The 17,265-nt window shown below is 37.3% G+C and overlaps 1 protein-coding gene across 1 annotated transcript in view; it reads right to left on the bottom strand.

Moving 5' to 3' along the window:
• GRB14 (growth factor receptor bound protein 14) overlaps positions 1–17,265 on the bottom strand; it is a 58,615-nt gene that overhangs the window by 11,795 nt on the left and 29,555 nt on the right. Inside the window, exons 3-7 of the mRNA XM_030241825.2 lie at positions 13,036–13,192; positions 8,622–8,743; positions 6,385–6,459; positions 1,296–1,433; positions 138–248 (exon numbers count right to left, since the gene is read on the bottom strand). Of these exons, the coding sequence (XP_030097685.1) occupies positions 138–248; positions 1,296–1,433; positions 6,385–6,459; positions 8,622–8,743; positions 13,036–13,192 (603 nt within the window). The remainder of the gene's footprint in view (positions 1–137; positions 249–1,295; positions 1,434–6,384; positions 6,460–8,621; positions 8,744–13,035; positions 13,193–17,265) is intronic.

Below are 17,265 nucleotides of genomic sequence, written 5' to 3' on the forward strand. Positions count from 1 at the left end.
ACCTGTTGAAATAAAAGCCACTAATTCTCCTATTTTATAACAGACAGCTGAATATTGCTTTCAAAGCCTTAAAGAAACTTAAGCTTACCTAAAAACTGTGGCTTGGTTTAATATGTATCAGAATAATAAGCTTGTACCTTAAAGCAGAATCCATAGTTTGTTGGTGCTCCAGAAATCTTTTTGCCTGTTAAAGACATGTACATATCACTATTGCTGAATTCACAGAAAAACTGCAGATGCCTTGGCTCCTAAAAAGAAAAGTAATGTAATACAGTTAGACTACTTTTAGCCAGCCTCTCCAGATAAGAAACTTGGAAGAATACAGTAGTTATGCTGTTCCAAAATACAGTCTTACAAACTGCAGTTTTAAACATGACATCATGAAGTCTAAAAAGAGGCAACTCAATATTCATTTCATAATGCAGAGGAAAAAGAAATCATATCAGTTAAAGAGTTTATTCTTCCAGAGGGGAAAAAACCCCAGACTACAAGTTATATAATTTCTGAGAAAACTTCCACTAGATTCAAGCAATAATAAAATTGGAGTAGGAGGCAAGTTTTGAGACCAGTATGCATTTCAAACATCAAAACAAAATAAACTTTCATAAACTGAAAAACAACATACTGTTATAATTATTGCCCAGTACCATTTCTAACCATTATCTCTACTCACTAAGTTAATTATGTCAAGGAAGCAAACAAAAGAAATTTGCCAAAGGATACAAAACAGCTCAATGAAAACTCTAGCAGGTAATTACAGAAAATTCAAAACATGAATAAACATTGGATTGAGCAGTTTATGTAAAAGGTTTCTCAACTCCAATGTTGAACACAATAAGGCTTAAAGTACCACGACCAAAAATTTGAACTAGTAAAATGAAAAGGTGTCCAGTGACAAATTTTGAGAATTCCCAAATTTATCTGTAAAAATTATTATTTTATATAATTAATTACTATATCTACTTTTCAGAACATCTCCTTATACTTCAGAAATTTAACTAGTATTTGACAATTTGTTTTAACAGGTACTCTGTTATGAGAAATACCAAGTAGAATGAAGCAAACTTAGGCAAAAAGAAACCAGAGTTTCTAAGACAACACCTTCCCAGTTTTGGATCTCCATATCTCTCTAGATTTTATCTATAATAAGTAGATTTAATTTTTATTTTTATCACTCTAATTTTAATTATTTGGTTATAAAATTTGGTTGTTATTATTACAAAAAATGATAAATACATACATATTTGCTCTGACTTGACAGTTCTTGCTCTCTCTCTTTTTTTTTCCCCCCTTACCTTAGATGTACCTTTAGTGGAAAAATAAAGGCCAGATCTTCTCAAAAGAAAGTACAATTTTTTCCATGATTTTTTCCCCTGCTCCTTTGCATGCAAATAACCATGAATCTCAGGATATGTGCTGGAGCTAAGGAACATCTGAAAGAAAGTATCAGACATGCATTTTTATTTTCCTCAGCTTTGTGTTTCATTAACATACTCCAGGCTAAGGGGAATAACTCCTAAACACACTATCACACCACAGTAATTCAGTTATGATCACATCTAATATCATCAACAGCACTCTCATTTAAGGCATGTAAGAATGTTACATAACTCCAAGGTATGCTAAGCAAGTTACATATTTATATGGAACCATATGGTTTGAAATGAGAGCATTACTTCTGCAGTATGTGAACTTCTGCAACTAAACCAGTGTAAGAAGTACTGATCCCAAGCCTCAGACCCTATTTATATAAAACTGCTAATCAGTGCTAACAACAGAAGAAAAAAATTACATCCCTCCCCTCACCCGCCATGTTACAGACCAGAGAAATTAACTGACCTGAGTTCAAATTAATTCAGCAAACCACAAACTCTGAATTACAAAACCATGCAGGTCAGGCAGATATTAGCATTTTAAAAAATAGGGAATAAAGGGCTCTGCACCTGAAAGGTGCTTAAGGAGAAGCTTTAGTTGAACCAAAAGCAGAGAGACTGGGCCAGTCCTCAAGACAGCACCTGCCTCTACTCAGGATATTCAGTGACTTCTCTTCAGCCATTTCATCAGACACTGTCAGAGTGCAACACAGCTCTTATCTTGCTGAGAGTTTGACAGTTCTACTCAGTCTTGCTGCAAAACTACCCACTAAAAGTGAGCAACCACGCTAACTTTACCCTAATTCCATGTAATGCATTCATTTTATCACTCCTCTTCCAATAACACTACTCAGAACTATGACTCTAAACATATTAATCCAGAATTCTTCTATTTCCATATACACCACAGAATCTGTTATTTCTGAGCTCTTCTAGGAACTTTGCCCCAGGACTGGTCTGTGGTACCATAAATTCTGTCAAGGCTTACATACAGGTATAGCACATAGGATTTTCTGGTCGATATCTGCAGTTTTCATTGCTGAATTTTCCTCCTACACACTTCTATTTTCAGAAAATCTTATTTGAGGAGTGAAACAACAGATTACAAGGCAAGAGATGCACTGGCCAATACTGAACTCCACAGAATGAAACAGTGAACGGTATTTTGGAAGCAAACCGAGTTCTCTGACCATTAAATAATACTGTCCAAACAAGATATACAAAGTTTCTGACTTTTATTGTTTTTCTGCCTTGCTGTGAGATGCACGAGTTCCAGCTGCAGACCAACCTGTGCTGGTGTGAACGCAATAACACAAGCAGAGCTCCACTGGGCAGGGCAGTGGCCCAGCCCACCACCAGGACTGCATTATGAGCAGCTTCGGTGCTATTCACCTGAACAGCTCAGTTACAGTAAGCCTAGGTACATCTAGCTGCACACACATCAGCTGGCTCACAGCTGTGTGCAAATGCAGCTAAAGCTATTTTAGCCCCACTTGAGCAGACGGGTAGGTCTCGGTACATGTTCCGGCTGTTCAACTTCCCTTTGCCATGTACTAACAGGTTCACTGGTGGGAAATAAGCAGGCTCAACTGAAAAAGTATAAAATCCATAAACAAAGTCAAATTAAAGCCTTAAGAAAATCTAAACAAGCCAATGTATGCAAAAACAAAAGAGCATCTTTTTAGGCTTTAATGTCTCTGCTGAAACTAAAAGGAGTGGTTGGCTTTCTGCCTGCACAAGTGTCTTCCCCAGGATTTCTGCCATAAGAGCTTCAAACCAGAAATGTTGTCATGAAAAACACTTCTCTTACTCAGCAGACCAAAGTGGAGGAGCAATACAATGCTAAGCTTCGACAGTCACTGTTGTACCCATGCTATCAATTAAAATAAAGTAGCAGTAATGCTAGGGAAAAGGCAATCTTAAATCCATCTTTTCCTTTCTAAGGAAAGACAGCTGAGGAATATGTGAGAAAATAGAACATGAACAAGCTGTAGTCAAAACCATTAACTGTCAGAAGGATGAGCAGTAAAAATATTTCAGAGTGAGAACTGAATGTCTGTAATAAATGCCAAAAATGAATTATAGTAGGAAAGAAAATTTTCTTGGGTTGTTTTTTGTTTCAGCTTGGTTTTTGTTGGGTTTTTTTTTTTGCTGCCCCTTGTTTTGTTGGGTTTTTTTTTTTAAGATGTACATACGAGTTTGTTATAGGAAGGAATAGATCCCTGTTTATGCAGATAAAAATAAGAAAAATCCTTAGTAGTGGAAGAAGAGGGGAGAGCTAAATGACAGTCCCCTGCAGACAGGGACTACTAGTCACACAATATGCAGAAATAAACTTGTACCCTCTTCCCCACACAGTGAAATATATACCCTGATAAGTAGAGTGGTGTCAAATGCCACCATGTCCTTCACATACTGATATAGACAGCACTAAGGAGCTGAAACATATGCAGTGTTTCAGGGAGTTAAAGAAACCATCATTATGCTAGACTTTGTGAAACACGTTGAATTTGATGACTGATTTCTTCAAAGATGTGATGACAGCTAGCCATGATCCAGATCAATACTACTGGGAATTAGCTGGATTTTTATCCTGAACCTGCTGAAAAATTTTGGGAGCACCAAGTACTTCTAGTGAAGAATTGATTCTAAATCTCAATATTGTCCCCTAAGGATTTCAGTCCCCCTGATAGGTTTAGACTGGGAGGCCAACAAAACCTAGAGTGGAAGACACAGAAAGGCAATGGGGAGCTTAAAACAACATCCATAAGACTGGCAAGAGACTGAAATGCAGTGCAGGTCTGTTTCAGCCTGAAGCCTGGAATGGCAGTCACGTGAGAAACTGGTTAGGGAAAGAGGGACTTGCTATGGCAGAGAGATTAAAGAAATTAAAGCCTGGCTCTTAATAATGATCCTAAAATTGTCATACCATGTTCGTTTTTGACATATATTAAAACATCCAATTTGCAAAAATAGCCTAAAGCAAGTTCCAACTGACCCAGACTGCCTACACTACAGATGCACACACAGCATTGTGTCTCAGAGCTGCTATACCCTGATCAATACAGTGACACACCTCCTCTGTAGGCTAATTCATGGCAGCAATTAAACCTCTCTTTGGTACACACAGACACTCACTATATCCCAGACCTAGTACTTTTACTTAGCACGTGCTAAATGGATAGGAGACTCATGAACTTCTCCGTTGTCTTTGTGGTTCTGTTCTACAAAGATGTTCTGATTCAAAATCATCAGCCAAAATAGTCACTCTTCCATTTTCAGAGTTAAGAAAAACAGACCTTGAAAACATTTTACTTGCTTACAGCTCAATCCACAAAAGGATGTCAAAGTATCAGAAGTGATTTTTTAATCACTTGTAAGCATTGAATTGTCAAACTAATGTCTCTTTTGATACTTAACCAAGCACATCACAAATAATAATACAGCCCATTAACTTGTCTTAATGAAAGTTTCCAAGGAGATAGTGACTCACTGTAAACAATTTACCCAACAGTTTCTGCTGAAATGTGCACAATGGCTGCACAATCCACCAAGGTATTCTCTACTTTGTGCCTATTAAGTTTTATTTGATGAAATACAATTAAACATACAATGCAACACAAAATAGCAACATAGGAGAGCTTGCAACATGTTTTTCAAGCTACCAAAGTGACATGTAACTAGATATATATTCAGAACTATTCTTAAGTTTACCTAGCAGCTTTGAACATATTCTAGATCTCACAATATGGGCGTAAAGAAGTTCTGCACAAGAATATATGGCAAACAGTTCTCTTATAAAAGCCTTCATTATTTTTTTGAACTATTAAATTACATTTGTGAGAAAAAATACAAGGTTCTATTAACACAGGGGACAGAATTTTCTAAATTAAATGTTTATGCTAGACTGCAAAATCTGTATTATGTAGGTGGCAAAAAAGAAAAACAATTTTCATTAGATTTGCAGCACTTCTGAAATCCCAAAAATTTTTTTAGGTTTGTAAAATTTACTTACAGAATCTAGTGTGTGTCAAATCTAATTCACAAAAATTTTTATTATATTTGAGGTAATCTTAACATCTTGATTAAAATCCACTCTTATAAGGATTTAATTATTTAATATGAAAGAGTACTTTGAGAATTAGTTACTTAAAATGGTTTTCCTTTACTGGTGGATGCTAAGGTAGACCTCATCATACAGATTTTTAAAAAACTGTAATTTCTGTGTTTCTTTTGCTTCTGCCCTAAATATCCTGTGTTATGTTGCCTTTCCAATCATTCTATATCCCCAAAACTCATGCATAGGGTTGCTGTCTTAAGACCAGTCGAAGTTCTTCTTCTATTATTTAATTTTTCTAATGACAAGCAAACAAGAGTGATGTGTATGTTTCCACCTTTATTAGTCATTTTTCCCCTCTTTGAAAGTAAGACAATGATCCCTGATACGGTCATTTTGTATTATCATTTCATTATTCCCACTGTAAATTAGAATCTTGTGTCTGCTTAAAAGATGACTAACACTGAGTGACCTACCATAATTTCTTTTGAAGGCTACAGTAGCTAACAAATCATACTAGTCAGTCTAAATTTTCTACTCATTAAGTTTAACCATTTAACTCTTTTTTATATCCATTTGTCACATCACCAGTATTTTGGTATTCTACCACAGGCTGCTGCTAAGTTTGTTCAGCACTCCTCCACCTATTTAAGGAAAAAGTGTCTTTCACCCAAAATAGCCAGTAAAGGTATTTAATGTTTTCACTCTATTTCCTTTGCTTTGGTACTTCTTGGAGTCTTAAAGGACATCCAAATTTCCAAGTGTGGACATTTAATAGCTGCTAGGAAGGGGCACATTTTTTCTTATCTCTTGAGGAAAAAAGTCATTAACCATGTTTTGAGTTATTCAAAACCTAGCAACAGATCCAACGGCAAGAAAGAACTATACTCACACAGCACAGGTAATGGGGAATTATGAGCTGTGCTGGTTCATCTTCATTCGATGATTACATACCTGTAATATCCCAGAGTGGCTTAGAGCTGCATTGGTCTCACTTGGAAAAGATATCATATGGTCTGGAAAAAAGCTCTGTAACAACAAGAACTTGAATCAAAGTTCTGTAGGAATAAATACAAAGCCTTCTCTTTTGTATGTGCTATTTAAGTTCTCAGTGCAGTGCAAGACACTGAAGATTCCCTGATCCAATAATTTAAGCTTACCTTAATATCATCCCAAAATTTGGCACATGCTATATATTATTTGCTGAAAAACACAGAATTTTGAGAAAACATCAATAGTCTCTGGAACAGGATTTCAGACACCAGTGCAAATCACATTGCAATATTTGGCCCTTAGTGTTGTTTTTGTAGCAGTAATTTCTATTGCTGTTGACATACAAGACTTGCCTGGGGAGTCAATACATTCTACAAAATAAGGAGGCTATACACCAACATGCTGAAAAGTGTTTTGTTTTCTATTGTTTTCATTACACTAGAAACCCAGTAAAATATTTTGGAATAACTTCCACTAGAAAAGAAAGAAAGAGTTCTCTCTCTTTTTTTCTTTTTTTTAATCTTCTATTTTATGTATTATACAAATTAACAAAAAAATTGACTACATCAACATGATGGGGTTAAAAGCCTACAACTAAAATGCCAGTTTCATTATCAAGGAAAGCCCAAGGGATAATTTATGGGACAGACCTGCAGCTGGGGTGTTCAATACAGTCATGCAGATATGAACCAGACAGGGGTTTGACCATCACAAATAATGTTCTCTCAAGGCCTGGATAAATTTGAAGTTAATATTCCCTTAGCCCCCCAATGTCCAGCAATTTCCATTTTTAATGAAATTGAACTTTTGGTAGGGTTAATTCATCTTAACTCATTGTGATAAAGCATTCTTGCTGCAGCTGGGACCAGAGCACCCAGAAGAGCCCTGCTTAGCTCTAGCTGCTGAAGCTGGTGTCGCTGCAGGTCCTCCACGCTCTACAGCCAGCTTCACTCACTGGTTAAACAATACAGAAACTTAACTTTTGGAGGCAACAGACAGAAACTGATGCATAGAAAGTCCCCCCTGAATAGAAGGAAGAACTTCTTTACTATGTGGGTGATCACATACTGGAACAGATTGTCAAGAAAGGCTGTGGAATCTCTCTCAATGGAGATATTCAAGAACCCTCTGGATGCAATCCTGTGTCATGTGCTCAAGGATGCCTCTGCTTGAGCAGGGAGGCTGACCCATTCTGTGATTCTGTGAAAGCTTCTTTACTAACTGCAGACCATCTCAAGCTGAAAAATTTCTCACTGCTATAGTGATATCTCCCTATCTGGGACAAATGTATCGTGATCTGTCCAGAGACACACAGTTAAATCAAACAAAAAAAAAATTCCAAAACTCTTATATTTCTTGTTATCTTTATATTTTCCTTTTTATCTTTTTCATACATAGATAATCTGAGCTTCCTTTCACTTTTTATCTTTTAAGCCCTCACACAGTTCTGCTATTTCTCCCTTTTACATCTGAAACAAGCTGGTTTTATAAGAGACAGCATTAGGAGTTGTCCAAATACACCATGGAGCAACCAGATGGTAAGTTCCTTCCGCTGAGCCAGGACTGCTTCCATGGCCTTTGCCATCAGCCAAGGTCTGAATCAGCAGCATTAACCTTTGGCAACATCCCTGAATTACAAGATATCTGTGCTCTCTTTCCATTCCTTATGTATGCTAACTTTGGCTTCACTTTCACTTACCCCTAACAGGTTATGGCTGCTCATGGCCTTTTGTGTCAGTTGTCATTTAGCTACAGCTGGGAGAAGCTGCAATTTGGCAGTGCTGGGTCAGAACATTCCATTTTCACTTCAACAATAAAATCATTTTTGCTACAGGTGCCCCTCCTCACGCTGCTTCATTTTATATTATGTTGTCCCTTGCTGAAAAGTTCACTGAGTTGCAAAAATTTGATTTTCTTTTACATCCATGTGGAAATTTCAATACAATTAAACCCAACTGTTGCTCCCATCACCCCCAAACATAAAAAATGAACATGGCTGTTTTACAGCTGCAAGAAAGGGACAGCCAATGATCACATGCACTGCAATACTTTCCTGTATTTCACATATTCCCTCTTGATTATTCCTTTTGACTCCTGCTACACTAAAAGATTTAAACTCTGACTATCTGTGTGCACCAAAAAATTCTTTTTTAGAAACACTAACTGCACCACTTCACAGATAAAATGTTAGGACTTACCAGTGGATTTTTAAAAAACTCATATTTTGCATAATTTTTTCTAAAATACAGTTTGGTTTCCTCTTCCATTACCCAATTTGACTGGACTTCCATCACTAATTCATGGTCTTCTATAGCTCTTCCTACAAGAAAACGGAGCAAAGTTAAACTTCCATTGAATTTAACTCGCTCTTCATTGAATTTAACCAATTTTTGAGTCAAAAAAGACAGAGATTAACGAAGAAAATCCCATTTTGTGGCCAGATTAAATGAAGAAAATAAAACCATAAAGAAATTCAGAAAATAAAAAAATACCCAAAAATAGCGAAAGGAAAGTAAGCATTTTGAAATCTTGTACAGGTTGTTCTATTCCAAAACACATTCTTCAGATGCAAGGGCAAAGAACTGAAGCTCTGAGTTAAAACCAGCATTTTTTTCCTTCAGTTTTATAGAGAGAAAGTGCTCCTCAGAGATGACATTTAAAACTCTTAAATGCTTGGCATTGTGACATTTAAGAAAACACCATTTCCTCAAGACTTACTTCTTGGTAGAAAAATATGACATTGTGCATCACCCCAAAAGATGGGTAAAGGTGCTGATATTTCTTTATTTTTAAGGTGTCACAGCAAGAAATATTTTATAACTGAGTAAACTTACTTTTTTGAAGGAGCTGAAACACTGATGGCCTCCAAAAACACAGCCCTGTGATCAAATCCTTAAATGCTCACATGAAAAAGCTGCCCTTCTGTTTAGGTAAATCCTTTTTGTCTTCCAACTAGACTGGAGAATTTCTACCTACCTTTCTATCATCTCTTTATTACTACTCTCTCTAACATGAGGAGCACCTGCTACAGTCCACAACAGCCTCCTTAACTATGGAAAGTATTTAATGGACATGAAAGATTTAATATTGGAGTACATGATAGAACACATTTCAAAAAGCCTCTTCTACAGCCACCCAGTGGGGAAAAAATTTAAACTAAATAAAAAATAGAAAGACATTGCTCAGCACTGTTGCACAGGTAGTGCTTTATGAATCTTCCCAGCCTTCACAGAGTACCTGAAAGAATGCAGGTTGAAATCAAAATGAGACTGAAGAATACTGATGTGCCTGGCCAAGGAACTGCCCTCTGCTCAAAAGAGGAGCCTTAGAAAATGGGTGTTCAGCTGCAGAAGCAAACAGAAAACTGTCTACGGCCAGCAGAAAAGTTTCTCAGTGGAAAAGGAAAAATGTCTGGATGAAGATAGGACTTCCCTTACAAAGGAGAGCAGTTATGGATAACTGTTCTGTTTTCAGAGCCTGCCTTGCTCAGGGGAATTGCAGTGGAAGTATGGCACTCACAGCACCAAGGTATTTGGTGGTATGGATGACATGGCATCATCCAAATTTAGGCACACTTCAGCTGCTTTCAATGATCTTAGGCATTGTGAAAACCATTCAAGTTAAAAGAACATATACCAGAAAGACACAGTTCTGAAATATATTGATTTATAGAGATGCAGGAATTGCTGAATTTCAGATATTTGAAACAGAACCTCTGCTACTGCAAAACTTGGGAGGTGGGGAGGAAAGCTGAGCTTCCTGGCTGCCAAGGCAGCTGCAGTGAGGACACAACCATCCTTAGTGTTCAACAATAGAGCTCTCCACCCAAGGGCATATATGTTTGTGAAAATTGAAATATAGAGACCGTGGGTTTATGCTTTGCTCCAGGTGGGAGTTTTGTTGGGATTTTTTCCTCTTTAAACCTTCTCAGCAGATACCTCCACACAGCAATGAAGGTGCACAATCCAGCAATGTAATTAATGTCTGTCTTGATTAAAAGTAGAACACTGTGCTCAGCTCACTAAGATTCATGCAATTATATCTAATTTGGGAGTATTCAGACAGCTGATATGTTTTAAAGAAAATGTTCACTAATTGATAGATGAATTATTAATCCACGTAATCCTGGAGTTTACATTTGCTCACAGCACATCTCCTTTCAATACCAATTCACTTAACTTATGAGATGAAAAAGACTTTCCAAATTTACATGGGTAAAACACACAGCAGTAACAAACAGAAAATAATCCCCAACTAACTCATCATTTGCAAAGTATTTGTTCAAACTATGCTTCCAGTGCTTAAGAATATACTTAAAGAAAGTCAAGGTGAATATGTTAACTCTTTCTAACAAAACCAGATCTAAACCAGCATTGCTAAAATAACTCCATTATCATTCAGTACTCTAAAAATACACAGGGGATATCTCAAATTGTTGCTTTCCTTGGCCAGTCATGTTGAATTGCCAACCTCATCATCTAGGAAATTATTTTACTTTTAAAATTAAGCATTCACCTTTTTCTAGAACTACACTGAAAGCAGCAGGAGCAATTATAAGACTGCATAGTGAATGAAGGTCTTCAGCAATTTCGAGAATATCAGAATATTAGGAAAAACAATTTCACTAATTATTTGATATTGAAATCTTCCAGATTGAAGAAAATGCACTACTTGTCAAAAAGTGTACTGTGCAAAAGCAGAAAGCTGGAGAACCAGTGCCCCTATTGTTCTGGCATGGTTGCTCAAAGGCAACTTCTTCAATAGTTACAGCACTACTTGAACACCAGCTACACTACAAAATACAAAAAACACTTCTACTGTTTATATAGTACTGTTTTCTAAAGCCATTTTGCTACCTCTTATATAGCAGTCATTTTCAACCTCGACCCAGATTTAACTCTGACCTTCCTCTGAGTTGGAAGCATCTCACAGCTGATACATTCAGTGCAAAAGGTTACAAATATCTTTGAAATTTAACAAAGCGAGAAATGAAATTTGAAAAACGTTTGTGTCTACCTTCATAGGATAAAGGAGTATAACAGGGCAGAAAATAGTTTTAGCTTTTGTAGTTCATCCTTAAAATACAGCTGATAAACATAATTGAGAGATGCACAGTCAAGTTTATTTTCAATAAATGCACAAGGCTGGATTCCCTAGATACATCCAGAGGAAGAAAGGGACTCTAACAACAGCTTTTAGTCATATTTAAATATCTGGGGGGGACAGAGAGAGTGGCCAGGGAGAATGTTTGTGGGGGTGTTTGATTTTTGTTCCTGGTGTGTACATTTTTTTAAATCAACAGCACCGCAGTTACCAGGTACCAGTACAGACTCTTTTGAGAATTAAGAACTCCATGGAGTTTTCCATGTATTTTAGAATGCAGGAAGGCATCCAGAACATCCTCTTTTTCAAGCCACACTTTGCACTGGCAGATGGAACTGCCCTTGAAGTTGCAGAAGTACTACCTTTTTTAGCTCTAGTACAGTGCCAAAGTTCAAGAATAACATGGAAATTTTGAGTGATGTGAAATTATAACCATATTTCTTTGGCATTTGTCTTCTAGTAGATTTTTTCTAACATAATTTCCTATCAAAAGCATACACAACACAGTACTGAAACACCATTCTGCAAAAGCAAGTAAGATTGTCAAACTTGAGATTCAGTTCACTGTTACTTTCTAGCAGTGGGCTTCTAAACTCCTCTCTTGCTAAGGAAAGTCTTTCCTGTATTCTGCATGTTTACATCTCTGCAAAAATCCCCTTTCTCCCTACAATCAATTTGCCTTGTTTTTTATACTGCAAAAGTACACCTATACACTTCAAAAGAGAATAGACATCAGATGTTGTATTTTGAAACCACAGATGACACATTTTGAACTGTATAATAGAAAAAGAGAAGTTTTACTACACTAGAGGAACACTGACAAAGTGAAAAAAATTTCAGAACATCTTGTTACCAGCAACTTAAAATACTGCACATGGCATTGCTTCAATAGAGTTCACTGGTCCTATCTGGAAGTTTGGAGGAATGGTTTTGTTTTCCTTTTAAAGTAGCTCTGTCCCAGAGTCCCCCATAAATCTAGCCAAACTGAATGTAGTGAAGGAAAATACTGGCTATACCACTCTGATATTATTTCTGAAAACCAAATTCTATAGTAAAGATAAAATAGCACTGTGTAACCTCTTTCAGTCTCTGATGACAGATATTTCACTCAGGCATGTTAGGAACAAACAGGATTTTATTTCCAATGAAAATAAGCCAAGTCTTTCTAGAGATAAGCAGGAAATACCACCCAAAAAAGAGAAAGAACTGCCAGATAAAAACAAGGTAGAGCAAGGAAGAATTTGCAGTGAGAACTTTAACTGTTAGTGTCTTCCAAACCATTCTGACAGATGCAGATCAAGCAGTGTGAAGCAAATGTACCATGAAAAAAATCTAGTTTATACCTATCCTTTCAAAAATAATCAGAAGCAACAACCCCAAAAATCAAAAATTCAGAAGAAACTTTCCATCATTTTGCTTCCAAGCCTTTCTATTAGAATTGTGCTTCCATATGAAAATGAAAACCAAACACCTTATTTACATCATTTCATTATATATTATTAGTCTTACCTAAACCTGTGTGGGTAAGTTGTTCAAACAGAGTCCAGCTGTGGTCATCAACATAGTGGTTCTTCAATATCAAGAGCTGACACACATCCCTGGCTGTTATATCACTTGGTACTTCCAAAGCTCTGCTAGTATCATCTTCACTATACACTTTGAGTACCTGCAATAAATAAAAACTCTAAAATATCCATAAGTTTAATCTTTGCTTCACTTACTCCACATATGTTGCTCTCCCAGCTTCATGACTGAGACCAGAACCCACACACACAGAGTGCAACATAAAAGACAGCCATTGCTCTCTGGTGCAATGGCATAACTGAGAACAGAACAGCCAAGCAAAGCACATTCCACTACTAAATTTGGCCACTGGACATCCCTTACCACAGGACACTGGTCAGACTGGTATATTAGCTTAAAAAAACCCATTTATGGAGAGATAAATAAATGCAGTCAATCTGTACAGTCTTAAGTAAGCTGAAAAAGAAACCACACAGCATAAACAGTGAAACTCCAGAATTCTACAACTGCAGAACTGTAGAAAAATTTGATAAAGGAGTTAGTTCAGAGAATAGCAATCAGACTCAAGATGCTCACAGTTCTGCAGACAATAAAACAGGAGATGTTACAGAGTGGCTTCAAATTTTGACAAGCAAGAACTGGAATTCTTGCACACACATCCTCAGTTTAAAGGGTGCCCAAGATGCTTTTAACTGACAAAATACTCCTCTCAGCTTATTGAATTTATCCATATTCATGAGAAAGCAAGACAAAACTCTACTGAAATTTATGCACAAAACCTAAATACCATTGTAAATCCCTCATTAAACAGCAAGATACAAGCTCTCACTTTAAAGACAAACAAGCCCGTTACTGTCAGTCATTCCTAACAGCTGCCTTACCAAATACACTCTCATTTCAATAATCTAATAAACAAGCAGCAATGTATTGTGCCCTAACTTTTCAAGGCAGCTCCCTCTCTGGTTTGTGCTGAAGTTGGTAGGAAAGAGAGCAGGAAACTCCAACTGTATCTCCTACCACCTGCATCTTCCCACCAACAGAAAAAATCCAAATTTTTTTTTTTTTTTTTTGGAAAACAGGTTCTCTCACTCATGTTTTCCAAACATCAGATCAAGGGAAAAGGACTCCATTTGTAAACCACACTGAGATTTTAAAGTACACTGATGGCCTTACTACTCTACAAAAACCTATTTTTTTAGTGGAACTAAAGAGATACAGAAGTTTGGTTCCAAACTTTGGCCCTGCACATTAAATGAGTATGAAGCCCATGATAATTTGCTTTAATAATGCACCTAATCAACGTTGACAGGTCAAGAGTTCCACACAATACCCAGCCACCCTTGCCACAACACCAATCTTCAGGATATGGCAAACATTAAATCCATGCTGAAAAACCTCTCCCCAATCATGAATACACCACCTCAAAGTTGAGACTTTCAAGGGAAATAGCAGACCTTGGAGAAAGAAGATCCAATGTTCTCACAGACTTAGACTGCAGCCCAATATTTCCATTTAATCCAAAGGGCAAAAAGACCACATTGCTACTGAATTTAATGCTGCCAACGCAGCCATAGGGGATGGCTGTGGTTTTGTAAGACATCTATGCTTTGGCAGCATTCCCACTGCTAAGCAAGAGAGACCAGCAGCAATGCAGCTTGCTTGCAGCAGAGCCTGGCTCCACACACACAAAGTCCTACTCCAGTCACACAGAAATGATGTTTGGCCATTCAGGATAAACCAGCATGAATTATTGAAATTCCTGCAATATTTATACTGATTCAAAGATGAAATCAAAAGATGTGTCTGGCAGGATGCACTGTGAATGGGATGGAGGACTGTAGAGGGGACTAGAGGAAACAGCATCCCATCACCTTAAAAGAGGTCCTACTCTGGGCAGCACTGAAGGTCACAGACATCTTCATTAGTCTGTCCAGCAAGTCTGTGTCAGGCTGAACCTAAAGGATTTTACAGGCTGAAATGCCAGAAAGGAGAGAGACAGTGGAGAAAGTGAAAGCAAAGGTAAGAATTGAAGTAACTTTCCAAGTACTGATAATTGTTCTAAGTCCCTTCCAGCTGAAATATTCTGTTCTGTTTCCTAATATTCTCGCAATGAAGGCAGGGTGGGAATCCACGTGAGCATGCTGGCTGGGGACTCTATGGCACAGAGCAACAACTGCAGCTTTCCCCAGGCACTCATCAAGTTCAGTGATATGCTTATTTTACAGCAAGAGCACGTACAGCCCATGCTGAGGCTCTTGACGGATATTTTAACAGAAATTCTTTTTAAAAGGGTTAAGAGTCGCAGTGCAGATGACTTCACTCTTATTGCTAGAGAAACAGAAAAAGAGTTTTTAAAATGCTGGAGACAGCAACACAAGTCATGATAATGAGCTGCCTGTGGCCATTCAGCTCAGGGAGTGGGAAGCCTTGGAGGTGGCCTTGGACTACTGGAGCTCAGCTAAAGCAAAATAAAATAACACAGCAAAAAAAAAACAATGATAAAAAAACCCAGTTTATATTCTCTGTGAGTATTCTCACTCAGTTTTCTCAGTATAGGGAAATAAATCCTGCTCAAGTCTAGGAGAACACATCACCCCAGCTCACAGCTATGATGGGGCACCTTACAAAACACAAATGCTTTTTCCCTTCCTTGCAAGGGATTCAGATGCAGCAGGAGACAAGAGTCACCTAATAGACACTCATCAACTTCTGTCACACATTTTGCTTAACAAATTGGTGTAAATCTCATCACTTAGACTGATCTTTGAGGGTTTTTTTAATTAGAAGTTGCTCAGTATGCACTGGGTGCTGTGTTTGAAGCAAAGTCTCCTTTGCTGGGAAGATTGCTGGGAATGTATTTATTCCAAGGGGAGTGGATCAGATGAAAAAGGATAAATTCAAAATACCATTTTTCCTTGGAAATATGTTGCAATACTTCTCTTCCTAGAAGTAGAGGATACTTTGAGAAGTAAAGGGTGGCAGAGTTATGCTGAAGATGCAGCTATGCTGACTTCCTATAGAAATGAGTAAGCTTGAGTGATCACTATTTTTATTAGTGGCTCTCACCATGTATTTGACTGGCCAGTCATCTCCACTTTCTTCCATTTTTTTCCCCTGAAAAATTTGTCTGAGCAGTAGCACACAAGAAAAGAGCTGCTAATTGAGAACAAGCTCTCATTACAGTTTTCATTACCCTACACTCTCAAACTTTGCTCCAAAGCAAGCTGTTTCACTTCCCTTGACTATACCTACTAGCAGGCAGAAAAACTTGTCTCAGCAGCACTGAAATCTTCTTTCCAGTCTAGTTTATAAATACAAGGAGATTTTAGTTCTTCCCAAGGCTAGAAAAAGAAACACCTCAAAAGCTTCTATTTAAGTCACTGGAAGTAAGAAATAAGCAGCTCCAAGATTTTCCTATAAGAAGAAAACACCAAGCTCAGCATGACAAGCATTAATCATTTTCACTGCCTATGGGAGCAGGCAAGGAGGTACAGCATTCCTACATGTTCTCTTCAGTTTTTCAATATATTAAAAATCAGCCAAGATCCCAGAATTATGTGCAATGCATCTATATGCCTCCAAAAATTTTTTTATAAGAAATGCTGCTTCAAAATGAAATCTATTAATTTTTATATTTCACTAATCAAATGAACTCAGAATGTAAAATAAATTGTGAAAAATACAATCAAGTATTTAACAAAGCAAAATAGAAAGAAGACCCTAGTTTTTACATTAAAAAGTAACCAGAAGAAGCAGAAACCCAGCAATTGTATAAAAGAATAAGTAAAAGTGCACATAAGGTAAGCAGTGTGGGAGGAGGGAGGAGCAGGAGAAGCAAAGCTGGACTCTACTCCCCCGAGTCTTCTTCCCCACTCAACCATCATCTCCACTACAATAATTAAATAAAGTGTTCATCGACTTTTAAGAGAGGGTGTCCAAGTCTGATTCTTCAGAATCTTCATGCCATCTGTTTCGGAAGTTCCAATCTGCAGAAACAGCACAAACATATGCCCTGCACTGAGGAATTTAAAATTTCAAACCAAAGTCCTAACGTGTGAAAAAAGCCAGGTAGAACTCACAGAAAAAGAACCCCTAGCACACAGATTTAGGTGCCTACACCAATATGACCTGACATTTATATGATTCTTAATGCTTCTGTATAGCCATTGACACTGTGGGAAGTCAGCACCTTAAAAAAAAAAAAAAAAAAAAGCC

This window comes from Serinus canaria, chromosome 7 (assembly GCF_022539315.1).
Source record: "Serinus canaria isolate serCan28SL12 chromosome 7, serCan2020, whole genome shotgun sequence".
Taxonomy (NCBI): Eukaryota; Metazoa; Chordata; class Aves; order Passeriformes; family Fringillidae; genus Serinus; species Serinus canaria.